Source organism: Myotis nattereri, assembly GCF_964212035.1.
Source record: "Myotis nattereri genome assembly, chromosome: 2".
Lineage (NCBI taxonomy): Eukaryota > Metazoa > Chordata > Mammalia > Chiroptera > Vespertilionidae > Myotis > Myotis nattereri.
In genome coordinates this window covers 26,058,674-26,077,583 of record NC_138076.1, presented here as the reverse complement: position 1 = coordinate 26,077,583, position 18,910 = coordinate 26,058,674, and the positions used below count along the sequence as shown (strand labels likewise).

The 18,910-nt window shown below is 51.4% G+C and overlaps 1 protein-coding gene across 1 annotated transcript in view; it reads left to right on the top strand.

The window, feature by feature from the left end:
* The window catches only part of LOC308512654 (uncharacterized protein), a gene marked incomplete at its 5' end in the record, with an annotated part of 52,093 nt that overhangs the window by 16,699 nt on the left and 16,484 nt on the right, over positions 1-18,910 (top strand). Inside the window, 10 exons of the mRNA XM_081082253.1 lie at positions 4,462-4,560; positions 9,119-9,217; positions 9,801-9,899; positions 10,905-11,090; positions 12,916-13,014; positions 13,440-13,538; positions 13,830-13,928; positions 15,988-16,185; positions 17,515-17,613; positions 18,035-18,133. Of these exons, the coding sequence (XP_080938379.1) occupies positions 4,462-4,560; positions 9,119-9,217; positions 9,801-9,899; positions 10,905-11,090; positions 12,916-13,014; positions 13,440-13,538; positions 13,830-13,928; positions 15,988-16,185; positions 17,515-17,613; positions 18,035-18,133 (1,176 nt within the window). The remainder of the gene's footprint in view (positions 1-4,461; positions 4,561-9,118; positions 9,218-9,800; positions 9,900-10,904; positions 11,091-12,915; positions 13,015-13,439; positions 13,539-13,829; positions 13,929-15,987; positions 16,186-17,514; positions 17,614-18,034; positions 18,134-18,910) is intronic.

The window sequence follows — 18,910 nt, the reverse complement described above, 5'->3', positions numbered from 1 at the left end:
ATGTTAAAGTATATAATGGGGAAAGTGGACAACATTCATGAACAGATGGGGAATTTCAGAAGAGAAATAAAAACTATAAGAAAGAGTCAAACAAATTGCTGGAACTAAAAACGACTTCCTTGGTGATAAGGAATTTCTTCAACAAGCTCATAGCTGAGGAAAGAATCAAAGAATTTGAAAATAAGTCAATATAAATTATCAAAATTGAAACAAAATATAAAAAAGAGTGGGGAAAGAAAAGTAGACCAGAGCAGCCAAGAACGGTGGGACACTATCAGCTAGTCTACTATCTGTAACTGGAGACCCAGAGGAGGCATCTTTAGGAAGAGGAATCTGACAAGCTGGTGTTTTTCTGAGAAAGGTATGTGGTTAAAAAATGGCCACAAGTAATTTTCACTTTGCTCCCCTGCTTCCAATTTAGCTGAAGCATTTACTCTCATATTCCTCTACCTCCTTCTTGCTTATCCTCCAGTTATTTGGGGGAAGATATGTGTGGTTCCATGCTCCCCTGGCCCCTGTCAGCCGTCTGTCTGCCATTTGGCGTCAAGAGGAATGGCTGTGAAGGTTATATAGTGTAGATAAAAAGATACAAAGCAAGACTCAGCAGCCTGCCTTTTAGCAAACAACTTAATTTAACTAAAACAAGACACACGGATCCTGTCTTTGAAGGGGTGGTACATTATAGTTCATCTTCTGTTTATCGTTATAGCTAAGATCAAATAGCTCACAGAGCTTGCACCCCTTTACCCCTTCTTATTTTAGCAATAAAAAAAACAGCTTAAAAAATAAAGCATTAAATATAGTATTTATCCATGAAACACTCCTTTGGTACCATAAATGGTCTCCTATATAGACCAGCTATGCATCTAATAAGATAATTGTACAAGCTCCTTTGTGTACATGTGCAGTATGTTAGTTTTCAGGCATTCTGTGGTATGGGCTACTGGATGGTGGCCAGCCAGGTTCCTGCTGAGGTCAGTTGCTGGAGAAAACTCACTACAGTAGGTTGAGATGCTTTGCATCCCTTGAATTCAGATGATTCTTGGAAGAAAGAGGAAGGCACTTGATGAGGCTGGAAGTATAGTTCCTAAAATTTACCCAGTGGGTTTAGAATCTGAACTCAGGCACAGCTTCCCATGTTGCCATTGTTAATGAACTTGCAGCCCTGGCTGTGCAGAGGCTGCCTTGTACAGCCTCCGCCAAGCTTTGCCGAGCTCCTTGACAGAGCAGCTTCTTTCTCCTCTGTGCGACTTCTAGGCTTATGCGTGCCATTTGGGGCATTTTCACATGATTTTGTGTTTATTTTTAATGCATCTGTTTCCTCTACTAAAGTGAGTTCTTTAAAGCTAAGAGTTTGTGTTTTATTCATCTCTAGCCCGGTGCCAGGCACAGAGCAGATTCTCAGTAAACATTGGCTGAATCAGATTAAGTAAATGCTCAGCATGAGGTGACTGCTGTGACTACACTGTAGTTGAGACAGATGTTTGTCACAGCCGTGCTCCTGTGTGACTGTCTGCATTAAGTCCCTGGGCCTTACACACCTACCGTAGCTGTGCCAAAGTGGGCTTGTTCTGTGGCTCTGATGAGGGCGTTGGATGCAGATCACCACAGTCAGACTTGAAAGTAACTGAGGGTGACTCTGTTGAAAACAAATTAAAAATAAAGTGAGAAAATTTTAAAACCATAAAGAAGAAAGAGAACATTGAGCCAGGACCGGATGGGAGCTGAGTGAAACTCTGAGAGATGCAGCTGCCTGGTAATAAAAAGGGGAAACATGCTTTCTTCATCTGATAAAAAGAAACATACCTGTTCTGGGGGGGGGGTGGGGGGGGCAACCCTCTTTATTCCTGGGAAATCCAGCTTGGTTCTATATGTGGCTGTGCCCTGGAAAGGCTGTGTGACCTTAGCTAATCATTTGACTCCTCTGGTCCTTGATTTCCCAGCATTCAGGGTCTCTTAATATCACTTTCTCTCCAGCATGCTTTGCAGAGACAGTCTGCCTAGAATCCCCTCTGAGAGAGATCCTGACACTGGCTCCAAATACCAGGACCAGCCTCCCCGAGCCGTAGCAATGAACCGGAGGTGTTTTCCTTCTAGATTTGCCAGTCTCCCTCCTTTGAGGCATTCAGGACCAAGGAATGCTCATGGAAAGTGATTGTGCTGTGCAAGTGAGCACGAGAACTGCCCGCCCCCCCCCTTCCCGCCCCCCCTCCTTCCCGCCGCCCGCCCGTCAGCACCCACCAGCCCGCCACACGCTGCTGCCACAGCTGAGTCCCCTGCGATAAGCCGCCTGCAGCAGCTTCTCGGGCTCCCACAGCTAAAAAACGCCACCCCAGTTCCCAAGTAATCACAGAAGGCCTGTGCTCAGCGCCAGATAAGGCGCTTTGCGGATCGCAGTGCTCGGGAAGGGAGAGACTCCAGTGCAGACCTGCATGGGGGGCGGGGGGGGGGGCTGGCGGCGGGCTAGTTAAGGACACAGAGCTGGAGAAGTGGCGTCCAGAGCACAGTCACTTGACAAATTGCTTTTCAGTGAATTTGTGTTTTGCAAATTGATTGGAGGGGAACTGGTTTCCTTCAGCACAATGCTCTTCCCCCTTCCCCAGATTCCTGTCCTAACAGATTGCTGTCTTGCCTTCAATCACTTTCTCCCTTTCTCTTATCAAAACTGGCTTTGACCTAGACTTTATCTGATAACCTTATTCACACTGGGGTGTGAATAATTCACACCGCTTTGGACCCTACATTTAATGGTGTTTGAAATCTACAAGAGGAGGAAACCCAATTTGCAGACATTGGCAGGGGGGAATATTAGGTGAAGGAGTCCTCTCACCACTCACCCCCACCTCTTGCCCCTCACCCCCACACACCCTGGTGAGGCTGGTTGTGCTGATGTGCAAAAAGATTTGGCCCACGGGGGTGGGGGGTGAGAGTAGGGGGGTGGAGTCTGATCTAAATAGGAAGTAGGTAAAGTTCCCTTCCGAGCCCACTCTTCTTTGGCATCCAGGGCACCTGTGATAGTTACCCTGCCTGAGGATCCTAGGCAAAGAGAGTTGTAGACACCTTCCATTCTCCCAGCATGGGGCACCTGTCCTGGTCTCTGCTTCAGCTATTCCTCATTACTTTCCTCTGCTGGTTTCAGCAAAGCAATGGGGCTAATTTGTTAAGGGCCAGCGCACTGCCATCCCCAGGTAGAATATTTGGTTTTAACAGGAATCTCCTGGAAACGATGCCCTGACACAAAGGGAGAATAGTAGTTTCAGGAACCCATGATGGGGCTGTGGAGATATTTGAAGATAGGTGAGTAAGGGACCCCCCAAATTACACCATCAGGAGCCAAGCCCCTCTACCTTGGTGGCCAGGCTCTGACTTCTGGGTCACCCCCCAGAAAGGAACATACTAGAACACAGTTGACCAAAACAGGAGAAGGAAGGAGGGATGGGAGAAGAGGTGAGAACTGTTGATGGGGAAGGAGCAGGAGAGGAGCAAGACATAAATGTCAGGATAGAGATTGCTTAGTGACTAAACCCATTTTCTATGTGGAGCCAAGATCTACTCATGCGTTGGAAATGAAATTTAGTTCATTGAGATGTTGTCAGAATAATTTGTGGCTCTAAGCAGCACTCTTTGAAGTCAGCTTTTGCCAGAAAGTTTGGAAGCATCGAAGTGCATGTCTCCGAAGACCAGGAAGCAGGAGAGGGATACGCAGCACTGGGGCCAGGCTGCTTTCTCCAGGCGCAGACGTAGCCTCCCCAGGCATAGCTGACACTCTCATTGGTTCCTGTGAGCTGCTGGTGGCCTGGGGATTGGGCATGGGAAGCGGTTGCCCCCCCCCCCCTTCCTTAAAATGTAACTGCCAGCTTTGGTCACATTTGAATGGCAAGGTGGCAAAGAAGCTATTTTCATACTAATTCCTTTTTTTGAGACTACCACCATACTAAATACCACCAACACTGTAGGTGGTTGGAGGATTTAGTTTTCATATGACCTTCTTTCAAAATTTATTATTTTATTAAATGGACATCTAGCTCTGCACATGTTTAGGGTGCACTGGTATTGCCTCTTTCCTTTTCCTGGTTGCGGCCGTAAAAATGAATGAACAAGGGGGTTGAAGTTATACCGTTTCCATTAAGTGGATGCCTAAAGCCTGGGCAAGATTGGAATTTCAAGGTCATCCGTGGCTTTGTGAGAGCTTCACACACTCAATTCATATCGAGGGGGTGGTGGTCTTGCTATCATCCCCTCTTTCCTTCCTCCCCTGTTATCTGATGCTCTTACAGAAGAGCTGCTCGCAGAGGCTGGACCGGCCCTGCGTGTCTAAGCTGATACCACTCAGGGCCCCTCCAGCTCCCCCCTCCTGCCCTTCGCAAGGAAGGGGTCCTGTTCCAGCGACGTGGAACAGCAGGACACGCAGGATGCACAGTCCCACTAACCACACCCTCCCTGCCTCTCTGCTCTTCACAGAATGGGCTGAACGGCTTGCACCTGGCCTCGAAAGAAGGCCACGTGAAGATGGTGGTTGAACTTCTGCACAAAGAGATCATTCTAGAAACCACAACCAAGGTACGTCTCTTGGGGAGTGAGGAAGCTTTACATTGACAATTCAAATGTGTGGTTCCTTCAGGTGTTGTCCAAAACCCTGGCATGGAAAATAGCCCTTCATGAGCCCATGTTTGCATCCTTCTGAAGTTCTCTTGTCTTTCCAATCATTTCCCGGTTCTGTGAATCCCTGAAGTCACAGGCCCCTGTTTCTGCAAAGATTCAGTAGGCCTTTACTTTATCCGTATCATAGACTATCGATCTAAAAATAAACCCCATGTTCTGGTGGCTTCATTCTTCCTCAGGGTCCTTGACTGGAATATGGCCATGGACTAAGAGCACCGTGAGCCCCACAGTCAGGTGTCGTGGGTCCACATCCTGAGATACTTACTTCCTACTCTGTGACCTTGAGCAACCTACTCTGTGACCTTGAGCAACCTAGTCCGTGGAAAGTCTCCTCATCTGTAAAATGGAGAGTATAATGCTCAGTTGCAGGATTGGCATGAGCATGAAATGAGATAGTGTAGTCTCTGAAATGCCTGGCACTGAGGGCTGCGGAAGAGTCCAGATCCCTCTTGCCTACCCTTCCTCAGCAAGTCTTCGTCTGTTGGTCAGCTCCAGGCTGTCTCCTCGCCTGACCGATTGCCTTGCACGGCCTTCTCTCTTACCAGGAGGCACCCGGCAGGGGCTGATCACACCTCTCACAGCGTCTGTTCCTCTCCACAGCCATAGATTATAACACCAGTGGCTTCAGTCCAGAAACCAAAGTCATGAGACGAATGCACCTACAGGTTGCAAACTCAGTTTTATTTCTTATATACATACATCATATCTGTTCAGTAAGCAGGATGCAGCCAGCATTGAAACACGAAACTAAGCAAAAAAAATTGCCTCTAATTTACTAACTCGAGTCCTGTTTCCTCCTCCCTTCCTTCCTCTGTCGTTTCCCGTGGTTTTTCTCTTGGGCTTACCCCTCCAGCCTCTTGTTTTCCATCTGCTACTGATTCAATGTGGTCTCACGTCGGCCTCAAGTTCAGTCCCACGCAGCAAACATTTTGCCATCTCTCCAGCGGAGACCCAGAAGAGCACTGTGCAGAGAACAGATATAATTTATGGTTATGAAGTGAACTACCCAAATATTATGAAGGTAGAATCATCTCGAGATAAAATTCTGTAATTTTCATGTCATTTCCCGGAGGTGAAAAGATCTCACAGGTAAAACAGGCAGAGCTGCTCTTCCTGAATGTGTGCGGGCACTTTTAACGCCACGACAAACACCCACTGTTTCTGCCCTGCTCCTGCTGTGGGCAGGGGGAGGCAGTGCGCTCTCTCCTGACGCTCTCGCTCACCTGGCTGCAAGCAGCGTGCCATCTGTGTGGGCCGGAGCAGCCTGTCTTCCCTGGCATTCCCCCAGGAGCTTCAAAAACACTGCGCTTCAGCACTTTTGCTCTTTCCGAATTTCCCCCCTTTATTTGTTGTTTTGCAAGCGAACCCTTGGCGTGTCTTTGTTATTTATAGAAATGTTATAAGTCAGCCTGGTTTCCGAATGCCATCCAGAGGGAGGGAGGAACGGTGAAACTGAACCGGTGGGCTGAGATAGTCCAGGGGACTGTAGCGGGCCTCGCAAGCCCGAGAAAGATTTAGAAAAGAATAAAAAGCTAAACCCGATATAGTTTTCTAAACTGGGCTTCGGAATTTTAAAAGCACAAAACAAATGCGTTCTGCCCCCATCCTGCCACCTGGGCCGCTCAGAGGCCAGAGCTCAGCATCGAGGCTGGAGGTGCTCGGAGCAGCTTTAGTCCCTCCACTCACCCACCCAGCACCACTGCAGCCACCCTCCTTTCCCCGGGCTCCTGGACGCCCTGGACATGGAGACGTGGGTCTGGGTGGGGCTGAGACTTTCTTCCTGCTTCTCAGGGGTGTGCTCCTTCATACCAGGGAGGGGCAGGGACACAGAGCCCCTCCCCTCTCCCTGTGACTCCTGACCCAGGGCCGGGGGGGGGGGGGCTTTCTTGAGCCTTACTGTGTGTGCACAGATGTGGGGTTAGGGTGGAAGGGTACAGGGGGGTGCGGGTGGCTGCTTCCCAGGGTCTTCCCTCGGCTTTTATTTGTTACCAGTGCTGCCCTCAGCCCAGATCTCGAAGATGACATGGGCCAAGATCCACAGCCAGGGTTCCCCATCTAACCAGCTCCCCTTCATGGTGTAGACAGGCAGCCCTGGAGTAGAGTGATTTCTGGCGGGAAGGGACAGATGATGGGAACTTTCAACACAGCTTCTGGAGGGCGAGGAGCCCAAGCCTCAGTCATCTCTGCCCCTCCATGCCTGACCTCGCGCCCGACACACACGTGCCCAGTGAGGGACCCACGAATGGATAGACGCAGGGCACCTCCTACCCTAAAGGAGAGGCTTGGACTCCGGAGTCCCGGTTTCTAGAGGAGGTTCTGGTGCCAACAGTCCTGCCTCACTTCGCACAGCGAGCGCGTCGGAACCAAGTGCCAAGGCCTCTGACGTGGGCTCTGTGGACTTCTATGAAATACGAGTAAATAGCATCTATACAGTCGCTTCTGGCACTTACTCTCTGACGGCTATCTGAGGAAGAACTCTCCTGTTCGTCAAACGAGACTTAAGGGGATAGCAGAAAGATCAGTTCAGGAAGCACCAAGCAGAACCCTCCTGCCTGGTCCAGGCCACGTTTCAGAGGCAAAGATCCGAGCCCCTCCCGGCCCCCAGGGCACCTGTGCTGGGGCCGCCTCACCCACCTGGGGGCACTTGGGGCAGCGGTGACTGGGTGGCCACAGAGCTTAGGGCCCATGCGGCTCAGTTCTGTGGAGAGCGGCTACAGTGTTTTGGACAGGTTCAAGCCTTGGACTGATGAGAAGGCACAGTCCTCTCGTGGCCACGTCCACGTCCCAGCTTGGAGGGCAGAGGGCACATTATAGCCAACAGCTGTAGTTGTACGCTTGAACCTATGGTCCGAACACGTGGCCCCACGTGCCTGAATGATGTGGGCTTGATAGAGTTCAGGTGAATGTAGTTGAGTAGGAGTGAAACCAATGAGAATGTTGTAAACATCTTGATCACGCCCTTACTCTGCCTCATGGCATCTGCTATAAAATAAAGACACGGCTTGTGGGCGCTGGCGCTGTCCATCAGAGGAGCAGCGTCCCACCAAGACCCAGCTTTCATTCTCATGTCTGTCTTTTCTAAGCCTTTCATCACCCCCACTCAGGGTCACTGAACCAGGCTGAGCTGGCCTGAGTATGCCATGGCCGTGCCGGTTTCCCACAAGTTCCAGGTGGGCGAGGACCCTTCTCTCCCAGGAGACAGATGGCCAAAATGCATGCGGTGGTGTGAAGTCCCTGCTTGTAGGGCATGAGTTTCCTGAGACAGACAGACTAGCATAGTTAAAAACTACACCACCTGCACCAGGAAAAAGGAGGTCGTTTGAGATCTCTGCTCCTGTGTAGTAGAGGGACAGATGGGTCCAGCTGTGGTCCTGCCCCCCGCCCCACCCCCGCCCTATGTGACAGCGGTTGTCAAGCGGGGCCTGTCCTGCCTGCCTGCCTCTCGCCGAGCATGGGTGCCAGTGGGGACACGTAGGTGAGTCATCCTTGGAGAAACTGCTGACGCTCCAGCCCCAGGACACGCGGGCAGGAAGGAGCGGGCAGGGAGGCTGGCATCCTGGAACCCACAGAGCCTTCTGGACCCGAACGCCGTCCAGGAATTCCTGTGAGATACCTGGAAGAATCCCGACCAGAAAACCTGGGCGTTCCACTCGCCTCCTCAGAACCCGGCCGGTTTCTTCGTCTCCGTTGTCGGTTCTTAGCTTTTAAAAAGTTGACTTTAAAGCCATTGTGTATCTCACTTTCTTCTACTATTTATTCTTGCCCACTTTTCTCAATTATTTGGTGAACGCTTGCTCATAGCATTTACTTATTAATGTTTCAAATAATCTTTTTTTTTTGTACTTCCTTTGTCAGGTTTTTTTTCTATTTATTTTTCCCCATTTACTTTCATGTTTTTCTTCTTTTCCTTAATACAGTTCATTTTATTATCCCCCAACTCCTTTAGATATTTCTACCCTTTTTCTTCTGTTTGATACTTTACTCCCTCTCTTCCTCTCTCGCTCCCTCTGTCCATGTTGGTCCAGCTTTCACTTGGTGGGTCACAGCATCCGGGGTGCTGAGCCGGTAGGGTCTTCCGGCCTCTTTTTCCGCTGAGCCCATTGTCCTGCAGGTACAGGATGGGAGGCGCCGGAAGTCCAGAGAAGACCGCGTGCCTGGCACACCTTCAGGGTGGGTCCCCAGAAGCCTGGCTGTTAGCAGGTGACAAGCCGTTGCACCTGCCCGCGGCCGGTCAGTGTGGAGAAGTCAGTTGGCTTTCTTATTCTTTGACATTAGTTTTTCACGGAGAACAGGAGGAATGTCCCTCTTGCTGTTGGGTCAGGTGTGTTGTCCACCCCCTTTGACCTGAAAGGAAGCCACTGCGCACCCCCAAACAGCATCCTTGTTCCTGTACCTTTAACAGTCACTTAGGGAGGTGTGGTGGGAAACCTCCTCTTCTCCCTCCCGTGTGTTTCAGAAAGGGAACACGGCTCTGCACATCGCCGCCCTCGCTGGTCAGGACGAGGTGGTCCGGGAGCTGGTCAATTATGGCGCCAATGTCAACGCCCAGTCCCAGGTGTGGCTCTCTCCGGTCCCTGCGCTAGAGGGCGCTCTTTTCTCCTTCCCCTGTGTGTCTGTGACGCCGCGGGCACTGGCTACTGGGCTGCACACACTGCGCGGCTGGGTCTAGGTTTGCTATGTCTCCAAGCAACGAAGAAGGCGTCTTTAGTATTTTTTCACACTTCTACACATTCTAAGCATGATGTGGTTGGTCACTGTGGGCCTCGTCCCTGTCCAGTAAACCAGCCGAATAATATATTTAGTTGTGGCCCATTTGGGGAGAGAAGCTGTGCATGGGGGCTGGGACGTGTGAAAATAGGGAAGTGTGTGGGAGAGGCTGACTGACGGAGGCGAGGGGCAGAAACAGACTTCCATGGAGTGTCGCCCCCACCTTGAGGCCTTTTGTGATCATCCCATTAGGCCATTTCAAGGGGCAATGAGTTTTTTAGACCTGGAGCTACGGGCGGGGGTGTTGTCCTGTGGGCTCGGTGAAAACAGGGTGTGAGAGCGCTGTCCTCCAGTTTAGAGATTTTTGCACTGGTTTTAGCATCTCTCACTGTTGTGGGTGACGTGCAATGACTTTTTCTCTTGGTTTACAGAAAGGCTTCACACCCCTGTACATGGCAGCACAAGAGAATCACTTGGAAGTGGTTAAGTTCTTACTGGAGAATGGAGCTAACCAGAATGTAGCCACAGAAGTAAGTACCTTGGGAAATGGCCGCGCCGCCGGAAGTCTCCAGGGCTAGGACTTGGTTGCGGGGCATGGGTTCCTGAGGCGCGGCCGGAGGTGCTGCCTGTGTTCGGATCAATGTAGTGTCATTGAGCGCTCTTGACCTTCAGATCCCTGCACTCCTCCTGGCTGCTGTTGGCTCTGCAAGGCAGTAAGAGACAGAGCCATGGGTCTTGAGGAATGCCCAGGCACATAGCAGAGAAATGACATCAGAGTCTAACATGTCGCTTCCACTATAACCAACACTGAAGGCAGGACAGGGGTGGGGCAGCTGTGTATGATAGGCAGGTCTGCTTTGGACCTTAATGAGAAAGTCTCTTGCCATGAGTCCATGGTGCACCCTCGACAAGTCAATTAACTCTGATCCTGAATTTTGTCATTGATGAAACGATGACGTTGAACCTGAAGCTAAGGCTTCTCATGAGCTTTATCACTGTAAAGACTCAACAGTTACATGCCTCTGTTGTCATTCTGCTTCGCCAGTTCGTGGGGTCCCAGTACACAACTGAGGGAATGAATAACAGTAAGATCTCGGTGCCTGACATGGTTTCTAGCTTTTGGTAGGTGTTCATTAATTTTTGTGAAATAAGTGAATACCCGTTCGCCGTGTTTAAGGCACTGTCTTGGCACCAGTAGATGGGGTGAGAAGAGGTAGGGAAAGAAACAGATGCTTCTCATAGCACTCAGACTGGGAACAAATTGTAAAGGCAAAATAAGTCAGTGTTTAAGAAAAACGACGCTAGGTTCTGTGAGGTTGCAGAGGAGAGCGGGGTCAAGAAAGGCTTCAAGGAGGAGGTGGCATTGATGTGGGACTTAGAGGAGGGTGGGAGGGCTTTGAAGAGCAGAGGACTGGAGGCCGAGGGCCTGCCATGAGCAAGAGCCCTGAGGTGTGGTCACGTGGGTCCTGCCTGAGGCCAGCCAGGGGTCAGCCACAGTCAGAGCAAATCGACCTTTCCTCCTCCCCTCTGGCCAGGACGGCTTCACCCCTCTCGCCGTGGCTCTGCAGCAGGGCCACGAGAACGTGGTGGCACACCTCATCAACTACGGGACGAAGGGGAAGGTGCGCCTCCCTGCCCTGCACATCGCGGCCCGCAACGACGACACCCGGACGGCGGCGGTGCTTCTGCAGAATGACCCCAACCCGGACGTGCTTTCCAAGGTGAGGGCAGCCGGATGGAGGACCAGGAGAAGTCTAGAGCCTGGACCATGGAGACCCGCAGGTTACCGAGGCAGCTCACCCAGACCAAAGGTGGTCCTAGCCGTAACACTGAGCAACAGCCCCACAGTGACTCCTGGAGGTCCCCAGTAGGACATCTAGGAGCCCCACTTTAAACCCCCGGTGGACACTGAGAAAAATGTGCTTGGTGTGGAGGAGGGCAGGTTTCTGTGGCTCCCGGCCATCCAGAAAATGTCCAGGTGGGCAGGCTGGGTCTCTGGCCAGAGTGCACCTTTGGAATCCCAGCAGATGGTGTTCTAGAATATTGTTTTCCTGGCTGCCCCCTGGTGGAGGGAGGGAGTAACCCCATATGTGAAGGGTCATCCCAGGGGGCCTGCATGGCTAGCCATCTGGACATGCTGTTTGACGTTTTGAGTCACTGATGACCCACTCCCTGTAAGTTTAGGTGGTTCATTTCTCCTCTTGCTGTGGGAATTGACTTGCATTTGGGTTATTCTTATAGTCCCCTCACCCCATGGTCCCTGGGTTTGGTCTGGAGAAGTGCTGACTGGGTAGGTAGGGTCTGAGGTTATGGAACAGAAAGATGGCAATAGACCCACCAAGGGGTCGGATGTCTGCGTTTGACCAGCCAGCTGAGTCATTATACCCTTTAAAGGGGCTGAAACATCCCTAGAACTGAGATCATGGACCCAATCCCACTTTTTACTCATTAATTAAAATCTCTTCGTAAGTAAGCACTCAGATGAAAGTGCCTACAGGGTTGGAGGCAAACCTAGTCCATGGTTTGTCTGGGTGAACCACAGAACAAAGAATGTGGGTCACTCGGGGGCAATCCCTATTTTTTAAAAAATATGTTTTTATTGATTTCAGAGAGATGAAGGGAAAGGGAGAGAGGGATAGAAACATCAATCATGAGAGAGAATCATTGATCCGCTGCCTCCTGCACACCTCTTACTGCATCCTGGGCATGTGCCTTGACAGGGAATCGAACCGTGACCTCCTGGTTCACGAGGCAACACTCAATCCCTGAGCCACACTGGCCAGGCTAGCTTTTTATTTTTCAGGTTTTTGTATGGTGGTAAGTTTTGTTTTTTTTTTAATTTATTGGGGTGACATGGTTAAGAAGATTATATAGGTTTCAAGTGTGCATTTCTATGATACATGATATCTGTATATTGCTTTGTGTGCCCAACACCCAAAGTCAAATCATCTTCCTTCACCATATATTTGGTCCTCTGTACCCTTTACTACTCCCTCACCCCCTTTCCCTCTGGTAACCACCATACTCTTGTCTGTGTCTCTGAGTTTTTGTTCATTTATTTTTGTTTGTTTACTTGTTGCTTACAGTTTTATACCCCAAATATGAGTTAACTCAGATGGTTCTTAACTTTTTCTGGCTTTTTGCTTAGCATGGTATTCTCAAGGTCCATCCATGTTGTTGCAAATGGAAATATCTCATCTTTTCTTATGGCTGAGTAGTATTCCACTGTATATACGTAGCACATCTTCTTTATCCAGGGATCTCTGAAGGACACTTTGTTTGTTTCCATGTCTTGGCCAACAGGAATAATGCTGCAATGAATATAGGGGTGCACATAGCTTTGCAGATAATTTTCACCTGGATTCTGAATATAACCTGTCACAGACTCTCTCGACCCCTCCGGCAAATGTTCCCATCAGCCTAACTCTGCTTGATGTGTGGGGTCCTCTGGCCCGGCCGGCGTTGTCGGAATCCCTGGGCCGATGCTGAGACAGAAATGGCAGTACATGGCGCGTGACAAGTTGTCCCCCCTCTGTTGTGCCCCAGACAGGATTTACCCCCCTCCACATCGCAGCTCACTATGAGAACCTCAACGTGGCCCAGCTACTCCTCAACCGGGGAGCCAGTGTCAACTTCACGCCACAGGTGAGCTCTCTGGCGGGCCGGGGCTCGGGGTCCTAGAGTCTAGGTGTTCCCACCTCTCTCCTACGGCAGCATGAATTCCCCCGATTGCAGGAGGGGCTGTGGCTCCTCGTTGGTGGGTTTCTAATCACATGCCCCTCAGCCCCCCTGTGCCCCCTCTAGACGGGGGAAACCTGGAGGGTGGGACTGGCTTGCTTTCCCAGTGTGCTGACCCTGGAAGACCGGGCGTGGCCAGCGTGCCGTGATTAATAACAATAATACAGGTTTTGAAATCTTTCTTTGGCAAGAAATGTCCTAAGAGTAGGCTTAATGTGGCTGTTAGTTCTGCTGCCGTTGCAGGGCGGGGCCGGGGGCATGAGGGGTAGGGTAGGGAGCAGCTGCTTTCCCCAGGAGGATGCGTGCCCTGACTGGTCCTGTTCTCCCTCCAGAACGGCATCACGCCGCTGCACATCGCCTCCCGCCGGGGGAACGTGATCATGGTGCGGCTCCTGCTGGACCGCGGGGCCCAGATAGAAACAAGGACCAAGGTGGGTGCCAGGGGCTCTGTGGCAAGGCCAGGGGAGGGATTCTACCTTCCAGAGTCTAACCCGGGGTGGTGGGTCTCAGTGATGAGCTGGTGGTGGGCCTGCAGCCTCCCAGAGCTGCACACAGCCGGAGCCAGGGGGCAGCAGGAGATAATAACAAGACAGTGATGGAGTCAAGCTGGTCCTAAGGAGGCATTGTGCTCCTGCGGTGGGAATAATGCTGGGCAGCCTTCTCTCCAACGGCCTCTGATAGGTGCCTTTGGGGCTTTCTCTTTGTGACTCTGTTTTTTAAAGGATGAATTGACACCTCTCCACTGTGCAGCTCGGAATGGGCACGTGCGAATCTCAGAGATCCTGCTGGACCACGGGGCACCCATCCAAGCCAAAACCAAGGTGTGTGCCTCCTTTCCACGAGGAGTATCTTTTAGGCGGGGCTCCAGGCCAGGCCAGCCTGGGATCCTAATACTGCTAACTGAGCCAGTGTGCGTGACTGCCCCCAATGCCCGTTACATAGGAGGCACTCTTGTATAGCCCTAATTATTATCTTGATCAGGGCCAGCAAAATTTTCTCTAAGGGCCAGATAATAAATATTTTTAGGCTTTGCAGGCCTTGGCCTTTGTCTCAATGACTCCACTCCACCATTATAGCAGGAAAGCAACCATGGATAATAATATGCAAACTAGCAGCTATGTTCCAATAAAACTTTATTTACAAACACCGGCAGCAGGCCAGATTTGAACCCCAGGCTGCAATTGTCCATAGCTTTAGATCAACCCTTTTCTATTTCACCCTGGCTCCAGAAAAGACAGGAGCTAAGCACTGGGAAAAGTCTTCAGAGCCAGGCCAGGCTGGAGTAAAGTTAAAAAGGAAACAAAGCAGTTCTTTTCAGTGTCCACTAGGGGCCAGAGCCGAGGCCCATCCTTCGGTCCTCATAGCAGGTCTTGAGTCTTCCTGGGGCTAACGCTGTCAGACCACCCGGTGCTGCCTACACCTCCTCCGGGCCCCGTCCCCCATTCTTTGGGGTGAATTTAGAGGATGGGAGTTTAGAATAGTGAGGCAGAAACCACTCTGGAGGTTTTCTGTGAGAAGTTCTATGTCATAAAGTTATAGCATAGTTCTTAACCAAGCAAGGCAATTTATTTCCTGACAAATGATCATGTGAGTATTCTACAGAGCTCTCTGTAATTTGGGTCATGATTCACAGCACCAAGCTAACATGTGTGTGCGTGTGCATGTGTGTGTGTGTGTGTGTGTGTGTGTGTTGGGTGAAGGTATCCTCTACTAAATAAGTTTATATCTCATTTAATCCTCCATCGAAGGCTGCTGTGCTGCTGTGCGCCTTTGAGCATGCCTCTTACCCCCTCTGTGCCTCCATTTCTTCATATGGAGAGCTCTCCTCCGCTCTCCCAGGGTTATTGGAATGATTACAGGAAATAGCATCTTTGAAAGACCATGTAAAAGCAAAAGTCCTCAGAGAAGTGAAGATATAATTGCTACTACCACTTATTAGGTCACGAAATTCTCAACATCTTTCCACAGAGGGCCTGTATTTAAACTCATAAATGTCCTAAGTTAGTAATGCTCTTATATTATCTAGATTATTAAAATGGGACTAAAAAAAGGTGGTTATGAAAATTCTTTACTGAGAATTTTCTTCTTTTCAATTGGGAAATATGGTATGACCTGTTTAAAATGCAGCGAGTGGAATGAAGTGTGTGGCTTGCGAGGGCTGCTATAACAAAGTGCCATCCTGTGAGGGAGGGGGGGCGGCCTTAAACCACAGAAGGTTATTGTCTCACAGTCTGGAGGTCAGGGCCAGCAGGGTTGGCTCCCCTGAGGCTGTGAGGGAGAATCTGCTCCTGGCCCCATCCCGCGCCCCCACCCCTCACCCCCACCCCCGGTTTCTTGTGGTGTGCAGGGAGTCTCTGGTTTGTAGAAGCATCACCAAGATCTCTTTCTCATCTTTGCACAGCGTTCTCCCTGTGTGTATGTCTGTGTAAAATTTCTCCTTAAAAAAAAGTTTTTTATTAATTTCAGAAGGAAGGGAGAGGGAGAGAGAGATAGAAATCTCAATGATGAGAGAGAAGCATTGATCAGCTGCCTCCTGCACACCTTGCCCCTCTTCCCTCCACTGGGGATTGAGCCCACAACCCAGGTATGTGCCCTGACCAGTAATCGAACTATGACCTCCTGGTTCATAGGTCGATGCTCAACCACTAAGGCACACCAGCCAAGCCAGATTTCTCTTTTTTATGAGGACAGCAGTCATACTGGAATAGGCCCCACACTAATGACCTCATCTTAACTAACAACACCTACAATGACCCTATTTCCACATGAAGCATCGTGTAGGGAAGAAGCAGGAAGTGAGGTTGGAATCATTGCCCTGAATTGCCTTGTTCTGTCTCCAGAAGCCTTTGTGATTACTTGTTTTCTTCCCTCTCCACCCAGAACGGCTTGTCCCCAATTCACATGGCGGCTCAGGGAGACCACCTTGACTGTGTTCGACTTCTATTGCAATACAACGCAGAAATAGATGACATCACCCTGGATCACCTGACCCCCCTCCATGTGGCAGCCCACTGTGGCCATCACAGAGTGGCCAAGGTCCTTTTGGATAAAGGGGCCAAACCAAACTCCAGAGCCCTGGTGAGTGGGAGGCTGTTGGAGAAGGTGCCAGCGGGACAAAGACCAAGGGAGGCAGGACCAGAGCTGCTTGGCTGAGCCTCCAGGGAGGGGCACTGACCTGGAAGGTGTCAGTGCATGCTCACGGGCATGGCGGCGCACAGGCAGGACAGGGACTCCTGCTGACAGCAGCCCCAGCAACAGGCTGAGATCAGGGGAGGTGTTTGGGCCCAGGAGCCCTGACTCAGGAAGCAGAGTTCATGGTTTGCACCTGGGCTGAGGGTGCCACTCCACCTGAGCTGGGCCCAGAGCCGAGGGATGGTGATTTCTTAGAGACCGCCTGGCTTTATATGCTCTGAGGGTGAGTGAAATGGGCTGGATAAGTATGCATCCTTCCTCTGCAGAGTGTTCATGCGGCTCTCAGAGGTGAGTTCAGGCCTAAAGCTAATCCCCTCCTGGGTGGTTCAGGGACCTGGGTGGCTGGAGCTCTGCCCAGAGCCTGCCCCGGAGCCCCTCTCTAGAGAGAGAATTTGGAAGGCAGAGTAACCTCCAGAGACTGCAAGGATGGTTCAATCATTCATTCAGAAAACTCTCATCAAGCTTGTACCACATGCAGGGCGCTGTTCCAGGTGGTCAGAGTTTCTCAGCCTCAGCACTGTTGACATTTTGAGCCTGATACTTTTTGTGGCAGGGGGGCTGCCGTGTGCACTAGAGGATGTGTAGCAGCATCCCTGGCCTCTACCTGCTAGGGGCTGGTAGCATTTCTCCTCAGTGGTGACAATCAAAATCTCTCCAGACATTGCCACATGTCCCGGGGTGGGGATGGGGGGACACCCTCACACACACACATACTTAGAGAACCACTGCCCTAGGGAGATAAAGCACCGAAAAACACCAGCGAGTAGACAAAAACAAGCAAGCAAATATCATTGCCCTGGTGGAGTTTCCGTTTTAGCGTATTACTTTAGGGCAGAGCTGATGCACAGAAATCCGTTTTACTAAACGTGAGCATCAGCCTCTGAGAGGAGGAAATGCGATTGGCTTCGCAAACACACTCTTCCGTGTAAACTTCCCCTTGAAGAGACTTTAAACAGCAGGCTCTTTCAGTGCATCCAAGAATATGATTAAATTTTTAGAAAAGGTTTATAGACAACATGCTCAGGAACATGCCTGGTGCCTGAAGTGAGAGCCACATGCCTCTGCAGCGATTTGCAGGAATTGACGTTCTGGGCTGTGGGGAGTTGCTGACAGGCTGGGGCAGAGGCTGCCTCTCACTCAGCAAGGTGGTCCGGGTGCCCCTTGGGCTGGCGTGTCAGCGCCCGCTTGTCTGTCTCCCTTTGTGCGGGGCTGCAGAATGGCTTCACTCCCTTACACATCGCCTGCAAGAAGAACCACATCCGGGTCATGGAGCTGCTGCTGAAGATGGGAGCCTCCATCGACGCGGTCACCGAGGTAGGAGAAACTCTGCAGGTGGGGGGTGGCTTCCCCCCGCAGTTTCCTCCCATGGCCTCCTGGAGAGTTGTCCTGTGTAGCCATGTGTGGCCACAGGAGTGTGCGTGTGCATGCAAGTCTAGACTGCTCCAAAGAACATATCGGGGGTGACCAAGACAAGGGAACCTGTGTCAAGTCTCAGGGAGCTTTCCAAGCTCAGAGGCAATTCTTTGAGTTGTAAAAGTGGGCAAACTCATCCTGTAGTGCATGATGTTTTCCCTCCAGCCATTTTCCTGGAATGAACCCATCTCATTTAACCCCCTTTTCTTGGAAAACTAGTCTAGAGCAGCTGGAGGCAGGAAAGCCTTAGCGACATGTGGCTGTCTCTTCTTTGGAGGAGTGGGGAAGTCCTCTCTCTTCTCACTCCTCTTTTCTGTTCCAGTCCGGCCTGACCCCTCTCCACGTGGCCTCCTTCATGGGGCACCTGCCCATTGTGAAGAACCTCCTGCAGCGGGGGGCATCGCCCAATGTCTCCAACGTGGTAAGTCTGTGGGGACAGCAAGGGCTCTTTTCTTGACACCAAGAGCTCAGGGCCGCTTACACACTGGCTCAAGGAGCCTCAGAGGGCCGCTTACACACTGGCCCAAGGAGCACTCAGAGGGCCGCTTACACGCTGGCCCAAGGAGCCTCAGAGGGCCGCTTACACACTGGCCCAAGGAGCACTCAGAGGGCCGCTTACACGCTGGCCCAAGGAGCACTCAAAGGGCCGCTTACACGCTGGCCCAAGGAGCACTCAGAGGGCCGCTTACACGCTGGCCCAAGGGGCACTCAGAGGGCCGCTTACACGCTGGCCCAAGGAGCACTCAGAGGGCCGCTTACACGCTGACTCAAGGAGCACTCAGAGGGCCGCTTACACACTGACCCAAGGAGCACTCAGAGGGCCGCTTACACGCTGGCCCAAGGAGCACTCAGAGGGCCGCTTACACGCTGACCCAAGGAGCACTCAGAGGGCCGCTTACACACTGACCCAAGGAGCACTCAGAGGGCCGCTTACACGCTGGCCCAAGGAGCCTCAGAGGGCCGCTTACACGCTGGCCCAAGGAGCACTCAGAGGGCCGCTTACACGCTGGCCCAAGGAGCACTCAGAGGGTCGCTTACATGCTGGCCCAAGGAGCACTCAGAGGGCCGCTTACACGCTGGTCCAAGGAGCACTCAGAGGGCCGCTTACACGCTGGCCCAAGGAGCACTCAAAGGGCCGCTTACACGCTGGCCCAAGGAGCACTCAGAGGGCCGCTTACACACTGGCCCAAGGAGCACT